The following is a 24,767-nucleotide window of genomic DNA, read 5'->3' as shown; positions in this document are numbered from 1 at the left end:
ACCGCAGTCAGCAACTCAAAGGTCCCCAATTTAAGGGTCTTCCACGATTCCTCTACCTGTTAGTCACATTTGATCTTTTTGAGCCAGAAATATTTTTGTTGAAATCTGCAAGTTATGCAGCAGATACTGAACAATGTGGCCTATGGGGTATATTCATACCGCAACCACAATATTGCATAATTCCAGTAGTCCAGCCTATCATTCTCTAGATCGCAACTAATTGCAGGAGAGTACAGTTGTGACATTCAAGATACCCAGTGGTGGCTGCCTCGGAGCGGGGAGGGATGGAGGGTGGGGGGAGGGGGTGGTATGGATAAAAAAGAAAAGAAAAATGAGAAACTTGCCTTTGTCGTGGCATGCCTCACCTCCGTCCTCTTCATCTGCTGGAAAGCACCGGAAGCACCCAGGCTCCCGTACTCTTCAAGCCGATCACGACGCAACACAGCCCCGTGGAGAACATGCTAAGTGCTCATGATGGTTTGCCCCGCTCAAGAGGGCCGGCCAAACCGTCATGCGCATTAAGAGTGCAAACCACTCCTCACTCTGCTGTGGACATAGAGCCCAGCCTGCCGCAACCTGCCTCCGATTCCCGCATAGAAAAATAAAACGATAATAACGTCCTGTTATTATCATTTTATTTTTTACACTTGGAGAGACGCTCCTCCGCCTTAGCACAATAGCCGCTACTAAAGACACCTACAAAGCACAAAAAGAGCAGTCAAAGGAGTGTAGGAATTTTAAATAGAACAGAGGGGCGTATATGATAATGTTCAGAAAACTAACTATTAGCTGCTTCTCTCAATGCATGAAACATGAATGGGGGGTGCATGGTGAGATGGTGGGAATTTCCTCTGCACTCCTCAAAATATTTTGCTTATTCACCAGTCATCAGATAAAGCAAAATACTGCATCAATTGTCCTGTCCTGTTAATAATCCTTACTGAAAAATACACAATATGTTTTCAAATAAGCCACTGGTACCTTATTTTTAAAAGTGTAACTTTAAAAAATCTATCAATAACGCTGTGATAAGGTTCCTACCTTCTTCTTAGCAGAATCTAAACATTCTTTTTTTTTCTCCTCATGGTTTGTATTTGCAGCCACATTAAGATTAAATTGGAAAAAGAGGGTTTCATTTTTCAGTGGCGAATTTTAGAAAGGGAAGCAGGTTGAAGTAGAACGTAAATTGACCGATTAAAGTAAAATATGCCTTTTAGCACAAAAATACTACATTTTTTAAAATTAAAAGAGTCCAATGACAGGAGAGGTGGATGAAATTAAAATTCAAAAGTAGTATAATTAACTTAATTTTTGGGGTGTCACGATGGTTCTTTGTAATACTGCATATTTACATGCACACTATTTCTTTTCTAATTTGAAATGTCCATTTTATACGTACAGTACCGCAAACACAAGTAGATGATGGACGGAGCACTGAAACTTGTCAGACACTCACCCACAGTCACATATCTGGGTTGAATCCATCATCGTTCTTTAGCTCACTTCGCCGCCCCAATTCACATACAGCTATGTGCAAATCAGTCTTGGCCCTGTGCCTCATGGGAACAGTCTAGCCCGAACTGCCAAGCCATGTCTTTCCTGGACCAGAAACAAGTATCCTGGGACAAGTTTCAGGCTAACAGCCCTCATCAGCCAGGCTAGCTTGAAGCCTGTGGCAAAGTGAGCAGCACCATGACAACTTATGTGAAATTTCTGCTTCATTATTTCCTGTTCCCCAAATTACTAATACCATGGATGTAGGAATAGCACGGGATTTCAGGTTCTATTCCTCCACTCCCCTGGAAAATGCAAAATTCCAGAATATTGCATCCGATTCCTATTTTCATTCCCATTTTTGCTTGCCATTCTCCCCCGGAGATTTCACCTGGTGGGTGTGTGGAGAGAGCACCATGGAAGCGGTATTCTCACATTCCTTGAAATTCCGAATTCACTGAGAAACAGTGTTTGTAGCTGAATCAGAAAATACACAAAGCAAATAATGATGATATAAGTACATATTGTTAAAGAAGTCTTTCAATGTTACATTGATGCATGAGTAAAGGGGAGGTGGAGGGGGAGAGTCAGAGGGAAGGGATTGTTTGGGAGATCTGAATAGTAAAAGAGATTCGAGCTGATGCAAGGAGGGGTAGAGGAGGGAAGAGTCTAGAAAGGGTTATTTTGGAGATCATAGTGAAATACCATGTATAATTAAACATATGGCTCAATTCTAACCCACACCATTTTAAACTATATTTCAGGGCAAAGCAGGCCTGGTCAGAAGCAAAGCCCCCATATTTTATCCTTGAAGAAGATTTACATTCAGGTGAGGAAACAGAAGAAACTTCAGTTCAATGTAGGTGGCTTTGCATACCTGCTTCCAAAAACGTCTGTTGTCCTGAGATGTCCTGTGCGGAGGTTCCGCAAAGCCTTGATAAACTGGGAACAGGAAGGCAAGCCCCTTCTCAGTACGGCACACATTACCGTCACCACACATGGCTACATCAAATTTCACCGGTTAAAAGCTTCCGATGCTGGAGTGTACACATGCATGGCCGGTCCTGCCCAGGAACATTTTGTAATCAGACTCATTGGCAACCACCACAAGATTATTACTCATCCTTCTGGAACCCGGGAAGAAGAAACCATGCGAAAGACAGGTTTAAGTGACGCTTCCAGACCAAGAGATAAACATGACAATAGAATTCTCTTTAACGAAAGCAATACGGATAAAAGGGGCCTTCTTGCGGATTTCAGCAGTCGCTATGATGACATCGTCTTAAAATTTCTGGAGCTTAATATATGGCCCAAAGAAAACTTGGAGAATTGGGGAGGGCTGGATTCCACTGAGAGAAACAGTTCTGCTGAAGAAGATCAGAGTTATGAAGTCATGTTTCCTTTTGCAGTGGCCATTGATCAGAATCGGCTAGATGACATCATTAGGACCTTATCAGAGCAACCTTTAGAAATGCGAGACAATTATAGGAAGCAGATTCTCTCGCATCTGGCACAAGAGGTGATCAGGAGTAATTGGGAAAACCATGAATCCTTCTTCAGTAACCAGAGAAAAAGAATTGGTTTAGGATCTGTTGAACCTAGGTACCACAAGCCTGTTTCAGGATTTACAAGCTCCTTGAGGACATCTCCTATCGATGGAGATTTTTTTAGCTCTATGGAGTCAAATAATGTTTCACACAGCCATCACTATAGGAAACCTGTAATACTGAGGAAGATTTCAGCTGCACAGCAACTCTCAGCTTCTGAGGTGGTAACTCACCTTGGACAAACAGTTGCCCTAGCAAGCGGAACACAGAGTGTACTTCTTCACTGCGAAGCTGGAGGGTACCCAAAGCCAGTCATAAGCTGGGCAAGGAATGGCGTGGAAATGAAATACGGAGACAGGTAAACTACATCATGACTGGTTAGGTTAACGACAATCTCAGATGCATGCTCATTGTAACAATTCAACAAATGCATTATTTTGCTATGTTTGCAATTACTGTTGTTAATAGGTTTTGGGAAACTGTGGTACTGGGTCTTCAGTAACCACAGAAAAAGTTGCATCTCCTTCCACCAACCACCCAGACACCTACGCTCTGCAGGACACCTACTCACACACATCCCATGCATATACAGAACCAGATTAGAATGCCAGGCATACTCTTACATCGCTTCTAAAGCATGGAACACCCTCTCACTCCACATCAGAGCTTCATCTTCTCTTCTTGAATTCCCCAAGAAGCTGAAGACCTGGCTTTTTAAGAAACCAACCTACCATAGGCAGGGCTAGGCACACACACCTGCTCAGTGCCAGGATACCCATGCGGGTGATAGCGCACTTTACAAATACACATAACATCAGATCTAGTCCATGTGAAGACAGGTCTTTTTAGGATAAACATTTGCTTTGCAGTTGAACAGAATTATGCACATTACCACTACATTCCCCTCTCTTGTCCCAGTCCTTGTCATTACTGTTGAAGTTGACCCCAAGTTCAAGACAGGAACCCGTCAGATGCAATCCTGTGAATACAAGTCCCTTCCCCCAGTACATTCTTGGCACCATAAAATGAACTGGCATCCATTTTGGAGCAGATCACAGGAAGTCCAGGTCGAGTGGGTAGGTTGTAATGAGTGGGACGACAAAGAGTAAGACTAAGACTAATGGTAAGTAATTAGAATAATCCTAGCGATTTAAGGAAGAAGACGGGTTTGGAAGAATTTGCCTACATCTATGACAGTGTATGTTCTTGAAAAAATACCACTTTGTTTTGGAACACATTGCTTGATTATAGTACCCTCCTACATATTTCTTCCAACTTTAATCCGCCCTTCTAATTGGAAAATCTATCCAGACATAGGGGTGGGGGTGTTTTGACAGCACAGTTGTCACCTCCAAGCAACAGACTTCATGTAGAGGGCTGCTTTACCTGGCAAAGGGCAGCTCCCTTTGCACATTACAACACTCACATCACCATGACACCCATTTGGTTTAAAACTTTTTAATATCAAGGCAATCATTATTAGTTATCAAATAGTGAGCATTTAAGGCACAGATGTCTGACACCGTTGCAATGGACAAACTAAACATTGCACAAATTTGTAAGCATTGCTTCGACCCTTGGTCTGACACTCATCTAAGGCGATTTATGGCAGCAGCCATAGATCGTCACCTGACACCAAAATTATGGCAAAACATGCCTGAATATTCATCTTTTCAGTGTATTGCAGTGCTTTAACTGTGGACGCACATTCACGAAGAGTATCAGCACTTGTTTCATTTGAAAAGGAGAGTACCAGCGCTTCAGATCAGTGTTTCAATACTTTGAATGAGAGAGTATTGACACTTCTCAGTAGCAAGCAGGTACTTTGAATACCTGGACTTCTGTATTTCCATTTCAAGCACTGGTGCACAGCTCACAGATCAGCTTGCAGAATTACATTCTGCTTTGAGTGCGGAAAATTCTTGTGCCATCCCTGGCTATCAATCTCGATTTGAGGCATGACTGCTCTTGGATTGAATTCGCCTACAAGCAAAAAAATGGAACCTTTCAAACCCGCACTTCCAACACAAAGCTTTCAGTGTGAGAAATAGTCCTCGTTATACTACTTCCTCGTTGTAGTGTTTCCCAAGTGTTCTTGTAATGCACATCACTCTGCTCTTCATAATGTACATTGCTTTGTGCCACTAGCTTCATATTCTCCTGTACCCCAATGAAGCACATCTCACTATATGCCTCCTGATTACAGGGTGTGTAGTATAGTTTGTGTGCATTGGCACCTGTACATTTGTTGGCCTGTGTGCATTTGTGCCTTTATATCTGCTGACCTAATGAAAATATCTGTCTGTAGGTAATTCGATCTTTGTGCATACCTGCATTTGCGCACAAAAAGGAAAATTAGTTAATAATTGGGTTGGATGATAGTCCACCACAAGTAACAAAATCACCAACCTGTTGGGTCCAGGCAAAGGTTTCCATCATTTTAGTTCAGCCCCTGGTAGTTATGGCACCTAGCAGACAGACTTGATTTAGAGAAAATGGTAAAGCAAAAGCATTTAGAAGTACCAAAATAGTTAGAAAGTCAAAAACACACCATAATAAAAATCCCACTTCAAATTATAAAAATGGAGGTATATTTAATAAACAAAATTACACCAAATCAACAAAATTCTAAAAAGGAAACAAGAGTTATGAATGTTAAAAGATTTACGAAAAAACAACTAGGAAAAGTAGTCAGTAGAAGATGCTGTTAGCTTATGACCTGGACCCAGGCATGATTTTAAGTGGACTGCGATGGATCTCGGGTCACATAAACCAAGCAGGTTTGTCCTGGTCAAAGATCTTACCTTCTGACTTAGTTTCTGAAAAGGCAGTAGGAATCTTCCAGTGGGGCAAGGCTGTAGATTATATCCGAAGACGCCCTCTGTAAGCCAGATAGATGTTGGATGATGTCCCGCTGAAGTTGCTGGTTTTGGTGGTGAAAACTCAGTGTGGGAAAAGAGAAATCTGCTAATCGGCTGAATACTTTTCACAGGTTCGCCTGTCAATATTTCTTCGTACTGACTTAGGGCCTGATTATGACTACGGTAGTCCAATGGACCGCCCTAGCCATGGTGACTGTGCGGGAATCGCCACACCGACGATCCGACCACCCTATTATAAGTTCGGCAGTCGGACCGCCTCAACCGCCAGAGATTAGAGATCCCTGGCTGTGTTGTGATGGTCTTTAGGCTGCAATATGCTTGGCGGTGCTGTTGTGCCACGGCCAAGCATATTGCAAGTTTCCTCTCTTCCAAGGTATTCATGGTGGTGAGCCCACCATAAAAACTGTGGCGGAGAAGAAAAAAGGGGGCTCTGTTGCCTCAGAGCCATGGGGTGCATACAGGGGAGCACATGTTGTGCCCCCTGTGGGCATGCACCCCAGTTCCTGCAGAAATTTCCTTTGATGCTCCCATGCTGGTGCCCTTTTTTCAGAGACACCGCCAGACACAAGAAAAGTTGTAATTTGGCGAGCGGTCCTCACATGGCTTTGGTGGTGTGGGAGCGGGGCGGCGATTCTGACCCTCACCATTCATCTGTGATACGCTGCTCCAAAGCCATGTTCTAAAGCATCTATCTGGACCCCTAATTCCTTTTTGAATTCAGGTTCCTTGAGGATGGATGCAATGCACAACACCTATTTCAGAATGTCAAAGACCTTTTGATATGCCTCATACCATTTGCCCTTGTTGGGTTGAATGTTACAAGTCTACTCTGTTAGGGATGACCATAATAGTGCCATACACCTAGACAAACCTCTGCCAGTATCCTGTCAGACCCAGGAAAGCTCTGACTTGAGTCTGGGTTTTCAGGGGATCCCAGTGATAGTCTGGATTTTGGGCTTGAGAAGCTCTGCATGTCTACCACCTTCCACCGCCAATTCAGTAGCCCAGGAAAATTACAGACCCCAACCCTATCTGGCACTTACTGGCCTTCATAGTTGTGCTGACTGGTGCAGGGCCTGAAGTACTTCTTCAAGGTGCGTAAGACAGTCCTGCCAAATGGCGCTAAAGACACCAATATCATGTGGACTGGGTGCACTAGACCACCCCCATCCCAGACAGAACCTAGCTGGCCAACCTCTGAAAGATGGCAGGGGTATTCATCAACCCAATTGGCATCACCTTGAACAGGAAGTGGCCCTCAGGAGTTTAGAATGCTGATCTCTCCTTGCATCCTCAGACAGGGCAATCTGCCAGTACCCAGTGTTATGTCTAAAGTATTTAGGTACTTGGAAGCCACTAACTGGTCAATGTATGTATCAGACTTTTAATTATCCCAGATAGCATTGCTTCATGTGTTTTTTAAACACAATGCTGTGATTTAGTTAGTTGCTTTTAGTTGATAGCTCTCATTTTTAGCACTGGCGGGGAAGAGAATGTCTTATCAAAGTCATCTTTTATTAAGAGGTTTTCTGCATGAAAAATAAGTTGCGTTATATGTTTGAAAACTGGTCTGGCGTACCAGACGGAAAACCAGGGTCAAAAATTGATACTATTAAAATAAATAGCATAGATTTCATATGGCTGTTGGATCAGTGCCACAATTCACAACTAAGGCCCTTATTATGAGAGGTCCGAGTCTGGTGTAATAATTATCGCATCCAGTAAAAATATCACCCTGATGTGTTTAGCATTTATCCAATGCAATAAGTATTGTATATTCAAAGTGTTTGGTGAATACAAATGTTGGTGCGGTGCTTACTGGTCCAATACATGTCATACACTTGTCCCATTTTTAATTATTACAGGTTGGACCTGCTGCATTTAGTGAAGGGTGAGGTCTTTATGGCACCCGGTGATTTCCAGGTGCGTTCAATAAAACAGAACTCAGGCTTCTGAACAAACAATCAGGGATTTGTGCAACTGTCAGAAAACTATGATCTGCTCATAAATAGAGTAAAAATCAGTGAAGCATGAAGCTTTAAGTATGTACCCGGAGTAGCGTGCTACTCGCCGAAAAGCGGTTCAGCACCTCATCAGCGGTAGCAAGCGCTATATAAATAAAAACCCTTCTATCTTCTATCAACTGGCCTTTTTCAATCCAAATAACAGACTAACATATCCTGCCCTCAAAGTAATTTTATATTTCACTATACTAATTCACCACTAATCAATTTTCGGTTCCAGAGTAGCGGGCTACTTGTCGAAAAAGTGCTTCAATGCCTCGTCAGGGGTGGTAAGCGCAATATAAATTCAATTACAATTACCTGAACAATAAACCAAAGCCAGTATGGAAAAAGTAGTTAACGACTAAATCCAGCTGTTCTTTTTTGTGTATCTGAAATTTAAGCTCATCTGAGTGCATCTCTGAAATGCAGCTGGCTGGTTTAAGCACAAACATTGAGTAACCTTTACTGATGTGGTCGATGATGCACTTACCCACTTACTGCTTTCATGCCTTTTGTATTCTCGAGCCAAGAACCCTTGGCTAAAACCTTTATTCACTTTGTTTTGCATTAAAATCCCTTATTTTGTTTGAGCCCTTGCCTCACACCTAGTCCATCTTGGATTCATCTCGCAGTTCTGAAATTCTTGGTTAGGGCCTGGAAAATAGGCAGCAATTTTTGTAATGCGGTTATTCCACGAGGAATGGTTTCTTATGAGTAATTTTGTGGCAGACTGCTTCATGCAGAAAATATCTCACTGAAAGGCAGTTTTTTCCTCAAACCAGCCTCCTGTTGGTATCTCTTGAGACTTTTACACAAATGTTATTCACATAGAAAAGTGAGATATTAGCAACCCACCTTTTGTTCTGAAAGCATAATTTTGCGGAATGTTTCATGTAATTTCACGAAATCTAATGAACAAGATTGGCCTTCCCAATTCGTCCAGACAGGGTGACCCTGATTGGCCTGGTAGACATGGCCGCTTAATCTGAGCCGGTGGTTGCCAGTGCTGGCCAACGGAATTTATTATTGGGGGTCGGCACATGATTTTCCTCAACAGCCTTTAATCCAGAGCAAGAGAGTGAAAAACGCAAAAGCGGATAGAAGGAGGAAGTGAAAAATGAAACACCCGTGACAAAGAGGGAGAGAAGGGATTAAAAAGAACCTGCAAGAGTGATATAAAGAGGGAGGAAGTGTCTGGTGGTGGAATAAAGTGACATGAGGTGAAATCAAGAATGCACTGCTTTGGTATTCAACACGCCGGCCTTTGATAGTGCCGGTCTCGGGCTTCTGAGCAAAATCTTGGGTTCTGGCACTTATTCTTTTACAAATGAAGCACTGTCTGGCCTATGATTTATGTTTTTCATCTTCTTTCTGTTTTTAATTCTATTCATGTATATACGTAATTTCAATCCTGGTAGTTCCTGGCCATCTTAATTACAGTATTTGGCATCTTGTATTTTGTATTATTAAATTGAACATGTATAGTCAGGGCCACTGGAATTATGCACCAGTGGAGGGCCGAATTATGCATCAGCGTTGAGTAAATTGTGAGGCAGGAAAAGGTAAATTATGCAGCATAATGTGGCACATTTTGTGATAGTATTAATTCATTATTTTGTCTTTTTACCCTTGTTAACACTGGCTGGGGAATGGTTGCACATCATTAGCGCTAGTTTAATACCCAAATACTGCAATAAGCAGTAAAAACGTGACCAGTTAACCTTTTCAAAGGGCCTTCTACTGCATGGCATCACCTGTCGCTGTATTTTTAGTAACTTTTGAACTGTTTGAGATACAAAACAAATTCTTTGCTGTGGAAATCTGCAGATTATACTGCAGGCAATGGATTATATGTAATTTGCGGCAAATCTATAATTCAGTGGCCCTGGGTATAGTACTAGTCTAAATGGTGGCCAATGGTACTGTTACCCGAATATTTTAGCTTTAATAGTGTCTCAATATTTTGATGACGCTTTCACAAGACATGAGTGTTAGAATACTAACTTGATGTGCGTCTTGAGTTCAGTATTTTGCCAACATTGTTCTCAAATTATTTTAGGAAGGTGGCCTTCGGGCTTTGCCCAGGGTCGGACTGGGAACCAAAACCCGTCCTGGCAAAGTGCTCGGTCTGCCCCCCTGGGGGATTAAGGGAGACGGCAGAACTATTTGCCAGGGCCGGTTTCGGACGATTTTGTTGCAAGGCCAATATTGCAGCTATGCTGCAATATCGTCCCTGTAACAAAAACGGCTCCCAGGGGCCCAAAACCGGCCCCCACCCTGGCGGCCCACCGGGGAAATGCCTGGTGCCTGGTACAGCCAGTACGGCCCTGGCTTTGCCATTCATGTAAGGTTCTCAGCTGCATGCTTCACTCATATCTGGCTGACGCTTAATCAGTGGCCGCCACATCACGAAGGTGGGGGGCAGGGGACGGGCAAGGGGGGGTGTGAGGGGGACGTTGAAGGAAAAATAATTTTAAAAACGTACCTTTTTCCCACAGCCTCCGACGCTGACGGCTGCCTCGGAGCTCTGCCACCAGTCTCTGGGAAGGCAGAGTTGCTCATCCAATCCAGACGCCTCTCGGCTACTAGGAGAGCAGCGCCAGAATTGGTCTGGGCGGCCTCCTCTGCCGCTCAGACACTGCCTGTGAGCCTGCGTCATTTCTCCAATCCGGGTGTGAGCACAGCTCGGTTGGAGAAATAGAAGTGTGCATGTAGTTTTGGCCGGCCCAGTATGGCCGGCCAAACATACATGCACACTTCTAAGTGCCACCACCTGCCTGTCATAGCCCAGCCCCGCCCTGCACGCATGTCAGAACCAGTCGAAGAAAAATAAAATGATATTGTTTCATTATCATTTTATTTTTCTGTGACTGATTCTGACAAGTGGGACGACACTCCTCCGCCATTACGGAGGAGCCACCCCTGCACTTAACATCAAAGATACTTGTGTGGTAGTGGATTCATCTCGAACATCAAGTCAAGTTAAGTCAAATAATTTATATAGCGCGCTACATACCCAGAGGGTCTCAAGGCGCTTGAGGAAGGGTGGGGAATTACTTGTCGAATATCCAAGTTTTAAGTTGCTTTCTGAATGCTAGGTGGTTTTGAGTGAGGCGAAGGTGAGTGGGAAGTGAGTTCCAGGTTTTAGCTGCCAGGTAGGAGAAGCATCTTCCTCCCATGGTGGTTTTGTTGATGCGAGGTACAGCAGCAATGGCTTGGTTGGAGGAGCGTAGCTGGCGGGAGGGGGTGTAGAAGGAAAGTCGTGTGTTGAGGCATTCGGGTCCGAGTTCATAGAGAGCTTTGTGTGCGTGGGTTAGGAGGCGGAATGTTATCCTCTTATTGACGGGGAGCCAGTGGAGGTTTTTCAGGTGACTAGAAATGTGGTCTTTACGCGCGATGTCTAGTATGAGTCTGGCTGATGCGTTCTGGATGTGTTGGAGTTTTTTCTGAAGTTTTGCGGTGGTACCGGCGTATAGGGTGTTGCCGTAGTCCAGACGGCTCGTGACCAGTGCGTGGGTGACCGTTTTTCTAGTTTAGGTGGGGATCCAGCGAAATGTTTTTTTGAGCATGCGAAGAATGTTGAAGCAAGATGATGAAACGGCGTTGACTTGTCTGTTCATCGAGAGTGAGGAGTCAAGGATGACGCCCAGGTTCCGTGCGTGGTCCGTCGGGATGGGTGCTTTTCCAAGGGCCTCTGGCCACCAAGAGTCATCCCAGGCAGAGGGGGAGGTACCTAAGATAAGGACTTCTGTTTTGTCAGAGTTCAGTTTCAGATGGCTGTGCTTCATCCATTCGGCTACTTCTTTCATCCCTTCATGTAGGTTGGTTTAGGCGGTGTTCGGGTCTTTGGTGAGTGAGAGGATCAGTTGAGTGTCATCAGCGTAGGAGATGATGTTGAGGTTGTGTTCGCGTGCGATGGTTGCGAGGGGGCTCATGTATACGTTGAAGAGGGTGGGGCTGAGTGAGGATCCTTGTGGCACGCCGCAGATGACTTCAGTGGCCTCTGACTTGAATGGTGGAAGGCGGACTCTCTGAGTTCTTCCGGTAAGGAACGAGGTGATCCATTCCAGTGCTTTTCCTTGTATTCCTATGTTTCTGAGGCGTTGTAGGAGGGTGTTATGACAGACTGTGTCGAAGGCTGCGGAGAGGTCAAGGAGGATGAGGGCGACTGTGTCTCCATTGTCCAGTAGAGTTTGAATGTCGTCTGTTGCTGCGATGAGTGCGGTTTCAGTGCTGTGTTTGGCTCGGAAGCCAGACTGTGAGGAGTCGAGGGATTTGTTTGTTTCGAGGAAGGCGGCGAGCTGGTTGTTGACAGCTTTCTCAATGACTTTGGCCGGGAATGGTAGGAGCGATATGGGGCGGTAGTTTTTGAGTTCGGTGGGGTCAGCTGTGGGTTTTTTCAGAAGGGCGCTGAGTTCGGCGTGTTTCCAGCTTTCAGTGAAGGTTGCGGAGTTAAGGGAGCAGTTGATGACGTCTCGGAGGTGTGGTGCTATGATGGAGTCTGCTTTGTTGAAGATATGGTGAGGGCATGGGTCTGTGGGGGATCCCGAGTGAATGGAATTCATCAGGTGGATGGTGTCCTCAGTGGAGATAGGGTTCCAGTCATTGAGGATGTTCAAGGGGGGTGAGGGTATGGCAGAAGGTTGGGAGGGTTGGTCTCCGGGTTGGTTGTCGAAGCTGTTGTGGATGTCTGCGATTTTGTTGTGGAAGAACGAAGCTAGGGAGTCGCAAAGGGTTTGAGAGGGAGTGATGTCATTGGAGTTGGCAGAGGGGTTGGTAAACTCTTTGACGATGTTGAATAATTCCTTGCTGTTGTGGGAGTTGTTGTCTAGTCGTTCTTTAAGTGCAGCTTTCTTGGCAGTCCGGATCAGTTGGTGGTGTGTGCGGGTGGCGTTTTTGAAGGCGTCCTTGGTGCTGGTGTTTGGGTCTTTTTTCCAGGCCTTCTCAAGGGAGCGACAGAGTTTCTTGGATTTCTTAAGATCATCGTTGAACCAGGAAGCGTTTTTGCAGTCTTGTTTAATTTGACGTTTTTTCAAAGGTGCTAGGTTGTCGGCGCTGTTGATTAGCCATTGGGTGAGGTTAATGGCTGCTTGGTTGGGGTTCGAAGAGGGGGCAGGGGGGTTTTGAAGAAGCGATGAGGAGATCTGGTCGATGGTGATTTTGTTCCAGTTTCTTCGCAGAGTAGGTTGAGGATGGTTGTGGGATGTGGCCTTTTTGTAGACAAAGTGAACGCAGCTGTGGTCCGTCCAATGGAGAGCTGTGGTGTGACTGAAGGAGATATGTTTGCTTGAGGTGAAGATGGGGTCGAGTGTGTGACCTGCGTAGTGAGTGGGGGTGTTAACAAGTTGTTTGAGTCGAAGGTTGGCGAGATTGTCCAGAAGGGTGGTGGCGTTGCTGTCGGTGCTCTTTTCCAGGTGAAAATTGAGGTCTCCCAGTAGAATGTAGTCCTCGGAGGGGAGGGCGTGTGGTGTGATAAAGTCAGTGATGTCATCACTGAATTGTGCACGGGGTCCTGGTGGCCTGTAGAGGAGGGTGCCTCTGAGTGTGGTCTTGGGGTCGGTGTGGATCTGGAAGTGGAGGTGTTCGGCGCTAGCAAGGTTGACGTCTGAGCTGGTTGAGATTCGGATGAAATTCTTATGGACAATGGCGATGCCTCCTCCTGTTTGCTTGGTGCGGTCCTTACGGATGATCTTGTAGCCTTCTGGGATGGCAACGGTGTGTGGAAAAGAAATATCACTGTATTATATAAACCTTAATGTAATAGGAATTGTCTGGAACATGCAATTGAAAGAGAACTAGACATAGAAAAGTGATGTACCGTTGTGTTTAATATATTTATATGTGCCAGAAACACATAATTATTGGTCACAGAGCTAAGTAGTTTGGGGGCTTGGGAAACCAGGCGTCCGGATTTGAAGGTCACATCTTACCCTCTAAGACTTATTTCCTCTTATACCTCACATTCTTTACTGAGACTAGTTTAGAATACATGTTGTGGTTGAGCTCAGGAAAAGGCCATAAACAAGACAATCACAAAATATTTGCTTTTAGTACTAGTTGCGTTTGTTTGTTATCTTGCTAGGATAGCCTTCCCACTCACCCTGGCTCATCAGGGCATTATTTCATGCTGTGCTGGGTTTGCTGACAAGTTTACTTGTCAATTTGTTAGTCATTCGTGCCTTCATCGTGTTGTTTAGTGATTGTCCTGCATTTCTGTAACTCTGTCACCTTCTACTGAATATTTGCAAATAGTGTTGGATTACAAACTTGCCATTCCTAGTCTTCTAATTTTGCATTTTAACCTCAAAGAGCTTCTTAGATATAGAATATTTATTAGTTGATACTATCATTTGGTGATTTCTATTGATTATTTACCTCTCTACACCCTGCAAGTGAAGATTTTAAAACTTGTCTTGTACGGTAACTCACCATCTCCATCCTGTTACATTGTGAGTTTCCCAAACTGATTCGCCCATATTTCAAAAATATGTTGCTTAAAACTGTGATTTGAGGATTTATAGAATTTCGCTGATTCCCTGTGCATCACTAGTAAAGATTCAAAGGCAAAGGGTGATCTTGGGGCTTGTAATGTTGTCTTTGGCCTTGCCTGGGTAATTTCCTCACAAGTACAGTGTTTACTGCTTAATACTGGGAACTGAGCATCATCTAACATTCATGTATCCTGCTTTGCACCTCTAGTGACCAGCACTTCCCACGCAATCACTGCACACTCATCCTGCACAAGTATTCCCATTTAGCCTGGTAGCATGTTTCAACCACCTCTTCAAACAGAACTGCAGCACTGAAGGCCAACCCACTGACAATATGTCACTCTTCTAGCCAAAAGCACATTGTGCTCCTCTTTGCCTGTCTTAAAATCAGCTGTTCAGCTCGTACATGTCAGCATCATGTATGTGCTTAAACACCTCCCTTTAGCGCCAAGACGCCTTCAGGCAATTGCGCGCTTTATACATTTCAAAACCAAATCAAAACCAACTACAGTGATAAACACCAACTCAACCAGCAATATATACCTCCACAACAAAACACTGATGTTACAACCCTCTATCATCTCACGTCATGCATAAAGCACCTGCTTGTCCCACAGAAATGAACCTAATTTGAAACCACCACACTGTTGAAGGCCAACCCACAGTCTGAATGTTAATCTTCACACCACCGATACACAGGCCCTTGGCTATTCACTACATCACACGATCACTTCAGCAAACCAGCTGACCACCAGAATATTCATCCTAAACATGACCACCATGCCTACTCAGAAGCATGCACCAACCTCATGCACAATTCACTGTACCAACCGGCTTTAAGAGATTCAATGCACAATTAGAGCGTCTCAACTTGAACGCTAAAGTCACACACATAACTTTGTTAACAAGCATTTGCAATGCAATAGGTCTCGCATTATTAAAGTTTGAGCTATTGGCATTGCTAAATAATGCAGAACCAATAGCTCAAACTTTAATAATGCGAGACCTATTGCATTGCAAATGCTTATTTTAAAATTCGTTTTGTGATACGGTTTGATTAGTCTTATCGGACTCTCCAAGTGTCTCAAGAATAGAGCTATCCTTACAGACAGCTGCGCGCATGACCAGGGTCCCTGAAAAATGCTCTAGGGACCACCAGCGCAACTGGCAGCACATGCAATAGCATCATTCGGGATGGATGGATGAATACATGGATCTATCAGTGAGTGGATGGATGGATGGATCCGTAAGTAAATTGATGGATCCATGAGTGTATGGATGCATGGATGGATGGATCAGTGAGTGGATGGATGGATGGATCTGTGACTGGTTGGATGGATCCGTGAGTGGATGGATGGATCCGTGAGTGGATGGATGGATAAGTGAGTGGATGGATGCATGGACGGATGGATGGATGGATAAATGGATGGATGGATGGATCAGTGAGTGGATGGATGGATCCGTGCATGAATGGATGGATCCGTGAGTGGATATGGATCAGTGAGTGGATGGATGGATGGGTAAGTGAGTGGATGGATGCATGGACGAATAGGTGGATGGATGGATCAGTCAGTGGATGGATGGATGGATCTGTGACTGGATGGATCCGTGAATGGATGGATGGGTGAATGGATGAATCAGTGAGTGGATGGATGGATGGATGGATCTGTGAGTGGATGGATGGATCAGTAAGTGGATGGATGGATCAGTAAGTGGATGGATGGATCGATCCGTGAGTCGATGGAGGGATCTGTGAGTGGATGGATGGATCCTTGAGTGGATGGATGGATGGATGGATGAATGGATGGATGGATGGATGGATGGATGGATGGATGGATGGATAGATCAGAGAGTGGATGGATGGATCCATGAGTGAATGGAGGGATCCGTGAGTGGATGGATGGATCCTTGAGTGGGTGGATGTATGGATGGATGGATCAGAGAGTGGATGGATGGATCTGTAAGTGGATGGATGGATCTGTAAGTGGATGGATGGATTAGTGAGTGAGTGAATGGATGGATGGATCAGTGAGTGGATGGATGGATCCGTGAGTGGATGGATCGATCGGTGAGTGGATGGATGATGAATGGATGGATGATGAATGGATGGATCAGTAAGTGGATGGATGGATCGATCCGTGAGTGGATGGAGGGATCCGTGAGTGGATGGATGGGTCCTTGAGTGGGTGGATGTATGTATGGATGGATCAGAGAGTGGATGGATGGATCTGTCAGTGGATGAATGGATGGATTAGTGAGTGGATGGATGGATGGATCAGTGAGTGGATGGATGGATCCGTGAGTGGATGGATGCATGGATGAATGGATGGATGGATCTATCGGTGAGTGGATGGATGATGAATGGATGGATCCGTGAGCGGATGGATGCATGGACGAATGGATGGATAGATGGACAGTCAGATGGATGGGTGGGTGGAGGAAAGGCATGCGCGTTGGCTCAGCGAGACCTAAAAATGACCACTTGTACCTCTAGCAGGGTCTGGTGGCTCAGTCAACTAATGTTTCTGATGCAGGGGTCTTTGTTTGACCGCATGGTCATAGGTTAGAATCTCTGCACATCCATTCAACCTTTCATCCTTCTGAGATTGATAATGAGTACCATTTAGGGGGGACCAATAATCAGTTTTTATCTGTCAGTAGCACCAAGAAACACACTTGAGGACACGGGGTGAAGATGCCCAACCGCACGGTGAGCTGGAATCCCTTGCCAAGAAAGTGGTTTCCTCTCGGTGTGAATGATCTACATAACCGTGTTTCGATTAAAACCTCCCAGGCTAGGGGAGGCGGGACCAGACGAGTTCCTCATTGTTGTAGGGCAGAGTATCTCTAGCTGGTTAGGATGTGTAGAAGATTCAAAGCCCCACTCGCCCTGGCCCCATTCCCTTGCCAAGAGCACGCCCCCTTCTCACTGTACACTCACACAGAGAAAAATATTCTTAGGTTGGCAGGTCTGAGAAGTGGTTTATAAATGTACACAGAGGAGCCCTCCTCGCCATCCATAAATCATCAGCTGCATGTACTCAGAGCACGGGACCACACAATCCAGAGAGTGCACAAAGACAACATGTTCATATGAAATGGACCCCGGTCTCTAGGAATCTCTGTGAGTTGAGGCAACAAACACACCTAGGCGGAGTAAAGTGTCAATGTGGAATACAGACAGCTCTGAGCTGCAGCGCACAGCCCACGTAGCCCAGAGTGCAAAGACATTAGCCCTTCCAAGAAAAAACCCTATATAACATATAGTCAAAATCTATTTAAGAGTTTCAGATGGTGGGTAAGGTGCTTTCTTTTTGGTGCCCACATATAGCGTTTCAGCAGAAAGACTAGACCTCGAGTGTTCACTGGTCTGTGAAATATTCTTGAAATTAGGTAATTTGATATTATGCCAGCGAACAGATCTTTTTAAGTCACCTCTTGATAGTGCAGTAATTTCTGTTCATCTGTGAAGGCTGTCTAGAACTTTATTAGATTGATTTTATCTTGTGATAAAAACAATAACCTGCGAAAGTAAACCGCAGAATTTCAAACGGCTGGGCCTCATTTACAAGCCCATTGCGCCGCCGGTGTGTCACTTTTTTTGACGCACCTGTGGCGGAATTGACTTGCCCATATTTACACGCCCACGGAAAGTCACCCTGCGTGACTTTTCAGTGCATTGTAAATATGGTCCCTTTTCACGCATTGCTCTGCATGAAAAAGCCTTCTATGGGTGTTGCTATGGGTGTTCAATAGCAACATCAATGGAACCTGACACATTCCCAGATTTACAATGTTTTGTAAAGCTAGGAATGCATCAGAATCCTACACCTATAAGTGGCGCAGCGAGGAGAAATACTTTTATTTCTCCTCGTTTTTACCTCTTTCTATGTGTGCTGCATTCTGCAACACACATAGAAAGAGGAAAATGCCATCAATGATTGATTTTGTGCAGAAGGTGTCCCTTTATGCACAAAAAAAATCATCCCTGCAACGCAGGCACCCTTACAACATGAGGCAAGGGTGCCTGTGCTGGCATATGGCAGCCAATTGTGCGCCAGCACAGGCTAAAGCACACAGATGCGTCATATTGTTGTTAATAGGACGCATCCCTGTGTTTTTTAAATGACACAGCTCGTGCAGAAAAATAGCTTGCGGCACGGCGCTACATCATTTTGTAGCAAATTAATCCCTTAGTGCTTAGAGTGTGCAACATGTCAACAATTTACTTTCTTCGGTGCTAATAGTCCATCATTGTACAGCTGCATGTGTGCATTGCACAGCACAATGCAGTCTGTTTCCATCTTTTTTCTGTGTTTCTTAAGTGGCAACAGCCCCTTCGTCACCGCAAGTCGCCCATTGACGATAACAGATGATGGGAAAAGAAACCAAAAACTGCACATTCTTGACACCCTATTGTTTGGGCGGCGGTGCCCGTGTTTACTCTTAAGAAATCCGATCTTGCTGTCCAGCAGGATGGCATATCTGCAGCGCCGTGGCCTTGGAGACAGTAGCGGTTATTGTTCAGGAGGCGAGAAAATGGCCGCCGCCTGGTCAGTGTGCGTCCTTTACTTACACTTGTCCTGGGAGGGGGTTCACCTCATGTCATGACCGTGGCTGCCACTCCAGCTGTGGGGCTTATACAAAACAGCTGGGGACGAGAGAGCAAGGGAGGTTCAGCTGTCATTGAGAGGGGGGTCATCCATCATACAGAATGCTGAATAGTTAGAAGGGGGCTACTATTAGTCCCTGGGAATGTAAGACAATATCTGTCAACCTCCTGCCTCAAAAATGCTGGTAAAAGCCAGGCGGTTAAGAGGGTGATCCTATTAAGGTCAATGGGGAATTACACATTTTGGAGAGTGATACAGGTTTGAAAAGATGGTGACTCCATTAAAGTCTGTGAACAGAAAAAGGGCGTGACACCCGATACAGGTGTGTAGACAGCTATGTAAAACATGGAACCAGGCAAGGAAATTAATTTAATGTTGAAAATGTAAATGTAGTGAGCATCATTGGATCCATTCATGGTAAGTGCATTGGTCTACAAATAGAGAATTGTTTTTGAGGGACAAGCAAGAAGAATTCATGGTACCTGTGTTCTGGATTTAACTTCAGTGGCCTTTTTCACTACAGGTGGGCGAGACAGTGAAAGCTCTATCATGTTCGGGCCTGATGCCTGGCTCTGGCTCAGCTCGAGGTCTTTTTGGAATCTCGAGCCCAAACCAAGCCAAGCTTTCTCAGGAGGCGATATAGCCTAGTGCCTACAGCTGCAGACCGTGTATGTGGAATCTATTTTGAAACCTTCCCTCCCCTCAGCATCTGCAGAATCTCCGCTCCGAAAAAAGTCTGTTGTCTGTAGTCTGTTGTGAAGCACTCTTATGTCATTGAGCAATGTTCATGCTTTGTAAAACTGCAAAAAACGAAAAGTGGGTATTCTACCCGTCAAACACGCTTTAACCCCTTGACTGCGGCGGCTATTCTGCCGCAGTGCTAAGGGGGCGGGGCGGCCGCGCGGCGGGCGCATGCTGGTGTCGGAACCGCTCAGTCACCAGCCGCGGTTGATCTGTGCTCATGACGGAGCGGTTCCGTCATGGCCCCGCCCGCTCAATAGAACGCGCCGCGCAGGCGCGGCGGCCGGGCCATGACAGAACCGCTCCGTCATCAGCACAGCGCCACTGCGGTTGATGACGGAGCGGTTCCGTCATCAGCATGGATAGGGTTAATCTCATCCTCCAAGAATTACGGACTAAGCATTAACCTGCGATGGCATAATGAGATACACATCTGGTGGCTCGATTGCACAGTGGGAAACTGGTAAATTTGTGACCAGTCCTAGCTTCCCTGCTTAACCAAATTGTGTGACCCTATGCAAATACTTTATTTCACCAAGCATTCTTTTTGTTTATTATCACGTATGTGAGCACGTATACGTGAGTTCAGCATGTTGTACAAAAAAGTAGTGTTTGAATTAATAGACTATATTGTTGCTCCATCTCTAATAATTATCAAGACCACAAACAACATTACCCTGACTTGCCTCTTAGTTTACTAATAGCATTGTCATAAGGGCGGGGCAGAAATGTTTCTCGCTTCATGTTAAAAAAGTCACTTTTAATGAGTACTTGTCCAATAATCGAATGTACTAAGGCGAAACGCTTCTGATTGTGGAAAAGGAATAAATACACTTTAAAAAATGTTTGAAGACACCATATCATATTCTAATAGGATCTTTGTTGCATGATTTACCTACCAAATGTTTTCAAGGCTCGGCTCGTGCACTGGCTCTTAGAGCAAGAGCCAACCCTTGACTCTCCTTTGGCTTAGCTCTTCCTGGGTTGCATTACTGAATATCGACACCAAGAATATTGTGTTACAAGAATATAAGGTACAGAATACTGAGGTACAACATATAGTAAGGTATATGCATATAGGAAAGTACGGATTTACTAAGCTTTACTCGACATACCTTGGAGATATATATACATATATATATATAACAAAGTAATCCCAATACCACGACAGGCAATTCTGGAGCAACACAAGGGCACAGAATCCCTAAGCTGGTGTGAATAACGATGGAAGTTTATTCACTCATCAAAATAGTCCAACATGACGCTTTTCGGCTGCCAGACATGCAGTCTTGATCACATTCACATATATATATTGTTTTTGATATTCCGTCCTCAGTATTGTGTCCCATTGGTAGTCCGGTGTGATATGCAGGGTGCCCTCCCTCTCCCTGTTAATGTGCTGCCTCGCCCACCTCTACTTTTCCCAGCCTCCCTCTGCTCAGATCCTGCGATACATCATTAGAATATGTGTACCTCGAGAGGGCAAGGGTTCATTTAATAAGGTAAGCAAACATTCATTGGGATAAATAATCATTCAGTGGGGCAAGCAAGGATTTATTTATTTATCTAAGGCATTGAGGTGAGTTCAGGCGTGGGAGCGCTGCCTAGGGGTAGAGGAAAGGGCACAGGCGGACCTGTGGAGTCAGCGATAATGAAGCATAACGTCTGTGTTTTTTGTTGAAATATACACAGCTTGGAGCTCCCTAAAAGGTAACTGCAAACCCGAGGTGCCTAAATGATTTATTTAGGTGCTTTAAAAGAAGCAATTAAATAACACTTACACTGCATAGTAGCCTAGAGGTCATATTTTGCATAATGAGGTGGGATTTTTCAGCAAGGGTGAGGCCTGCTGAGAGCAAACCCCAGGCTTACCTTTGAATTTTTGGACAGCTACCTCGGTTGCTGGGACACTTGGAGCCAGATTTACAAACCTCTTGCGCTCAGCCACAAAAATTATGGAGACGTGCGCAAAATATATATTTTTTTAATTTAATTTCTAGCGGAAAACTTGTTTTGGGTAGCTTTGCATTAGTCTGCGTCAAGCGGGCGTTCCATGGGTGGTATATGTGTGTGTTCCTATGCAATCACCCATGATTTTTGACGCAAAATGCTATCTACTAATAATAGTAAACATGGTTTTGCATCCAAAAACAAGGCCACTTGAAAGCAAGCATTGAAAAGGAGAAATGCTTTTATTTCTCCTAACTTTTCCAACTTTGCATGTGCACCGCACTCTACAGCACACATCCAATGGGGGAAACGTTTTAACCCCATGGCTGCTAAGGCAATTCCCCTCCTGTGCTGGGATTTGCTATATTTCATTGTTTTATGACGAGCTGGGCTCGTCATCAGTGTACGAGGAGGCTACACCATGACGAGCCCAGCTCGTCATCAGCTTGGAAGGGGTTAAAGCTTGTCTAGGCATAGTATTTTGCACTGGAAGAGTATCCTTCCAGTACAAAACCTATGCTAGACTCATGCACACACCTATAAACTATGGTGCACAGTTGTGTGAGTGGTGTTTGGCTGCCTAATAAGCGCCAGCGCTAGGGATAGAGCAAGATTGCACAACGCCACTGTTGATAAGGCGTTTTCCTGCTCTCTCCCTATCATGCAACGCTGTGCAGCAACTTGGGTTCTGCACTGCATTGTGTGACAGAGTTGTAAATCTGGGTCTTGAAGTTTGAGAGACAAAACAGGAGCTTTCGCGTTTGATGGTGGCAGTAATGGATTATGGGTCATATTTATGTAGCTTTCACACAGTGAAGCAAGCCACCATGCTGTGCTGCTGTGCGTGTCGGGGAAAGAACAGGAATGCACCATATTTAACATAATACTATGCATTCCTATTCTTTCCTTGCACTGGCACCCTTTTGGCTGCCTGCCCCCAATGCAGGCACCTTCTGCGTTGTAAGCAGGATTATTTTATGCAGGAAGGGGTACCTACCTGCACAAAAACAATTATCTGAGGCATGTTCTTCTATGTGTGCTGAAGACAAGGAAAGAGGAAGAATCAAGGTGAAATAAAGATCTGTCTCCTAGTTATGCCTGACCTGGGGAGGCGTAGCATTTTGACGCATTACCAGGTTTATCACTGATGGTAAATCATGGAATGTGGCAAAATCCATTGGTGGATGCGTGGAAACACCCACGCTCCACCCAAGGAACTCCCCCCTGGAGCAGAGTAATGCAACACGGCGATTGAGCTGAGTTGCGTTACTCTGGATTTATCAAGCAATGCAAAGCCACACCTAGCATGACTTGATAAATCAAACTTAGGAGTTGCGTCGCTCTTGTGCCAGTTGAGTGGCGCAGGGGTGACGCAACTCCTACACAAATATGCCACAATTTTGATAGCCTTTCACTTTCACAAATATATTATATCAACGCCTTGAAAAGTACCATTGATATACCATTTATTACATAGTTTTTTGGGGGGGAAAAGCGGGAGTCCTGCAACTGAAGCACCTGGGGTCCTATTACACAAAGTACCCTGAGTGCGCAACAGGAGTTTGCTCTCACTTTGAGCACTCCCCGGGGCACTTTGTTATTACAAAAGGGCATGAAAAAGCTTGTGTGCCCCATCTGTAGTACTGAAAGGGCTGGCGCTCATGCAGCGCAGGAACTTAAGCGAAATATCACCCGCCTCTGGGTAGCAGTAACACCACCAACACTCAATGCCTAGAAAGAGGACATGGATTGGTGTATGATACGGGAGAAAACAGTGTATGTAGCTTGTAGCTGTCCCCGAAAGTGGACAGTGTTCTGGGCTAAATAGAATGTTTATCATGGGAATGTGTGTGAGCCCCCAATTGTCCCCTCCCTTGACGAACCATTAACGCCTTGATGTATGTAGAAAGCGACCATCTTGGTACTGTCGGCTATCACAATGTATGACACTTCTGTCTGACTGCGAGACTGTAACACAGATATTAGTAATGATTTCTTGTATATGAGAGAGCGCAAACTGAACAAAATACATGAGTGCACCATAAGTACAAGTCGGTCGCACAAACCATAATAGAAGTGCTTGTAAGTGTTGAAAATACATTCACCTACACTTAGACTTGTGTAGTTAACATAGAAATTTTATATAGAAGTGGGACTGACGCAGAAATGTGTGGAAAATATTTAGTCTTATTAGACGTGATTAATCATGATCCATGTTATGTAGCTGCTAACGGAGGAATGTCATGCTGCAAAGCATAGAAGGGAACAGGCCTCATGGCCAGGGCAGAGAGGATTGGAAATGTACACTTATACATGACATGGATTGCACTAATGTTATTTAGTAATTCTGTTTATTCGTTAGACTTATATTTCATAGAAGTGTTTCTCATAATCAAGGAATAAGGTGTTAACATGTTATTTTAATTCACGAAAGGATTTGAAGAGAATAAAACCTCTGCGAGAAGGGTTGTAGGCCTGATGAGAGAAAAAGGTTTTTTCTGATTTGCACGTGCTGGTACATGTCGAGTTGTGTTGAGAAATAAGTTGCAAACTTCTGTTAGAAGTCTATGAGAATTGGGATCCAAGTTGCGGATGTCTGTCTGCAGGTGTGAGGGGGGTTCCAATCAAAAGTTTGATGAATAGAGCTCTGTTCGAGTAGACTGGTACAGACATGGAGGAGGATTCCGGAATGTTTAGGGGGTATCAGCAAGCTGGAGAAGAAGCCTCGGAAGCAAGGTCAACGCTAAACACGAGGCCCAAAGGAAGATCATCATGGAAAAAGCCAGAACCGACACCACGTGAGGGGCGTCTCTTGAGGGGCGTTTCAACTGTAATTGTGATTTTGTATTAGGGACAGCACCCCTGGGTGGAGAGAGAGCAGATGCCTGGGGACCTTTCAGAGAGCGGATGGGTAGGCAGAGAGGGGTCATGACTGGAGATCATAGGTTTTCACCTAAGCCTAAGAGTGGGTGAACTTCTTAGGAAGTCATTCGCAGCTGACACCTTTGACAGGTTGGGACTTTGTTAAGTAGGGATACCATCC

General features: G+C 44.8%; 1 protein-coding gene across 1 annotated transcript in view; it reads left to right on the top strand.

Annotated features, from left to right (window-relative positions):
* The window catches only part of ADAMTSL1 (ADAMTS like 1), a 796,153-nt gene that overhangs the window by 615,444 nt on the left and 155,942 nt on the right, over positions 1–24,767 (top strand). Inside the window, exon 19 of the mRNA XM_086961466.1 lies at positions 2,259–3,399. Within this exon, the coding sequence (XP_086817592.1) occupies positions 2,259–3,399 (1,141 nt within the window). The remainder of the gene's footprint in view (positions 1–2,258; positions 3,400–24,767) is intronic.

This window comes from Lissotriton vulgaris, chromosome 3_1, assembly GCF_964263255.1.
Source record: "Lissotriton vulgaris chromosome 3_1, aLisVul1.2, whole genome shotgun sequence".
NCBI lineage: Eukaryota > Metazoa > Chordata > Amphibia > Caudata > Salamandridae > Lissotriton > Lissotriton vulgaris.
The sequence above is the reverse complement of the archived record's forward strand: the minus strand, read 5'-3'. Positions and strand labels throughout refer to the sequence as shown.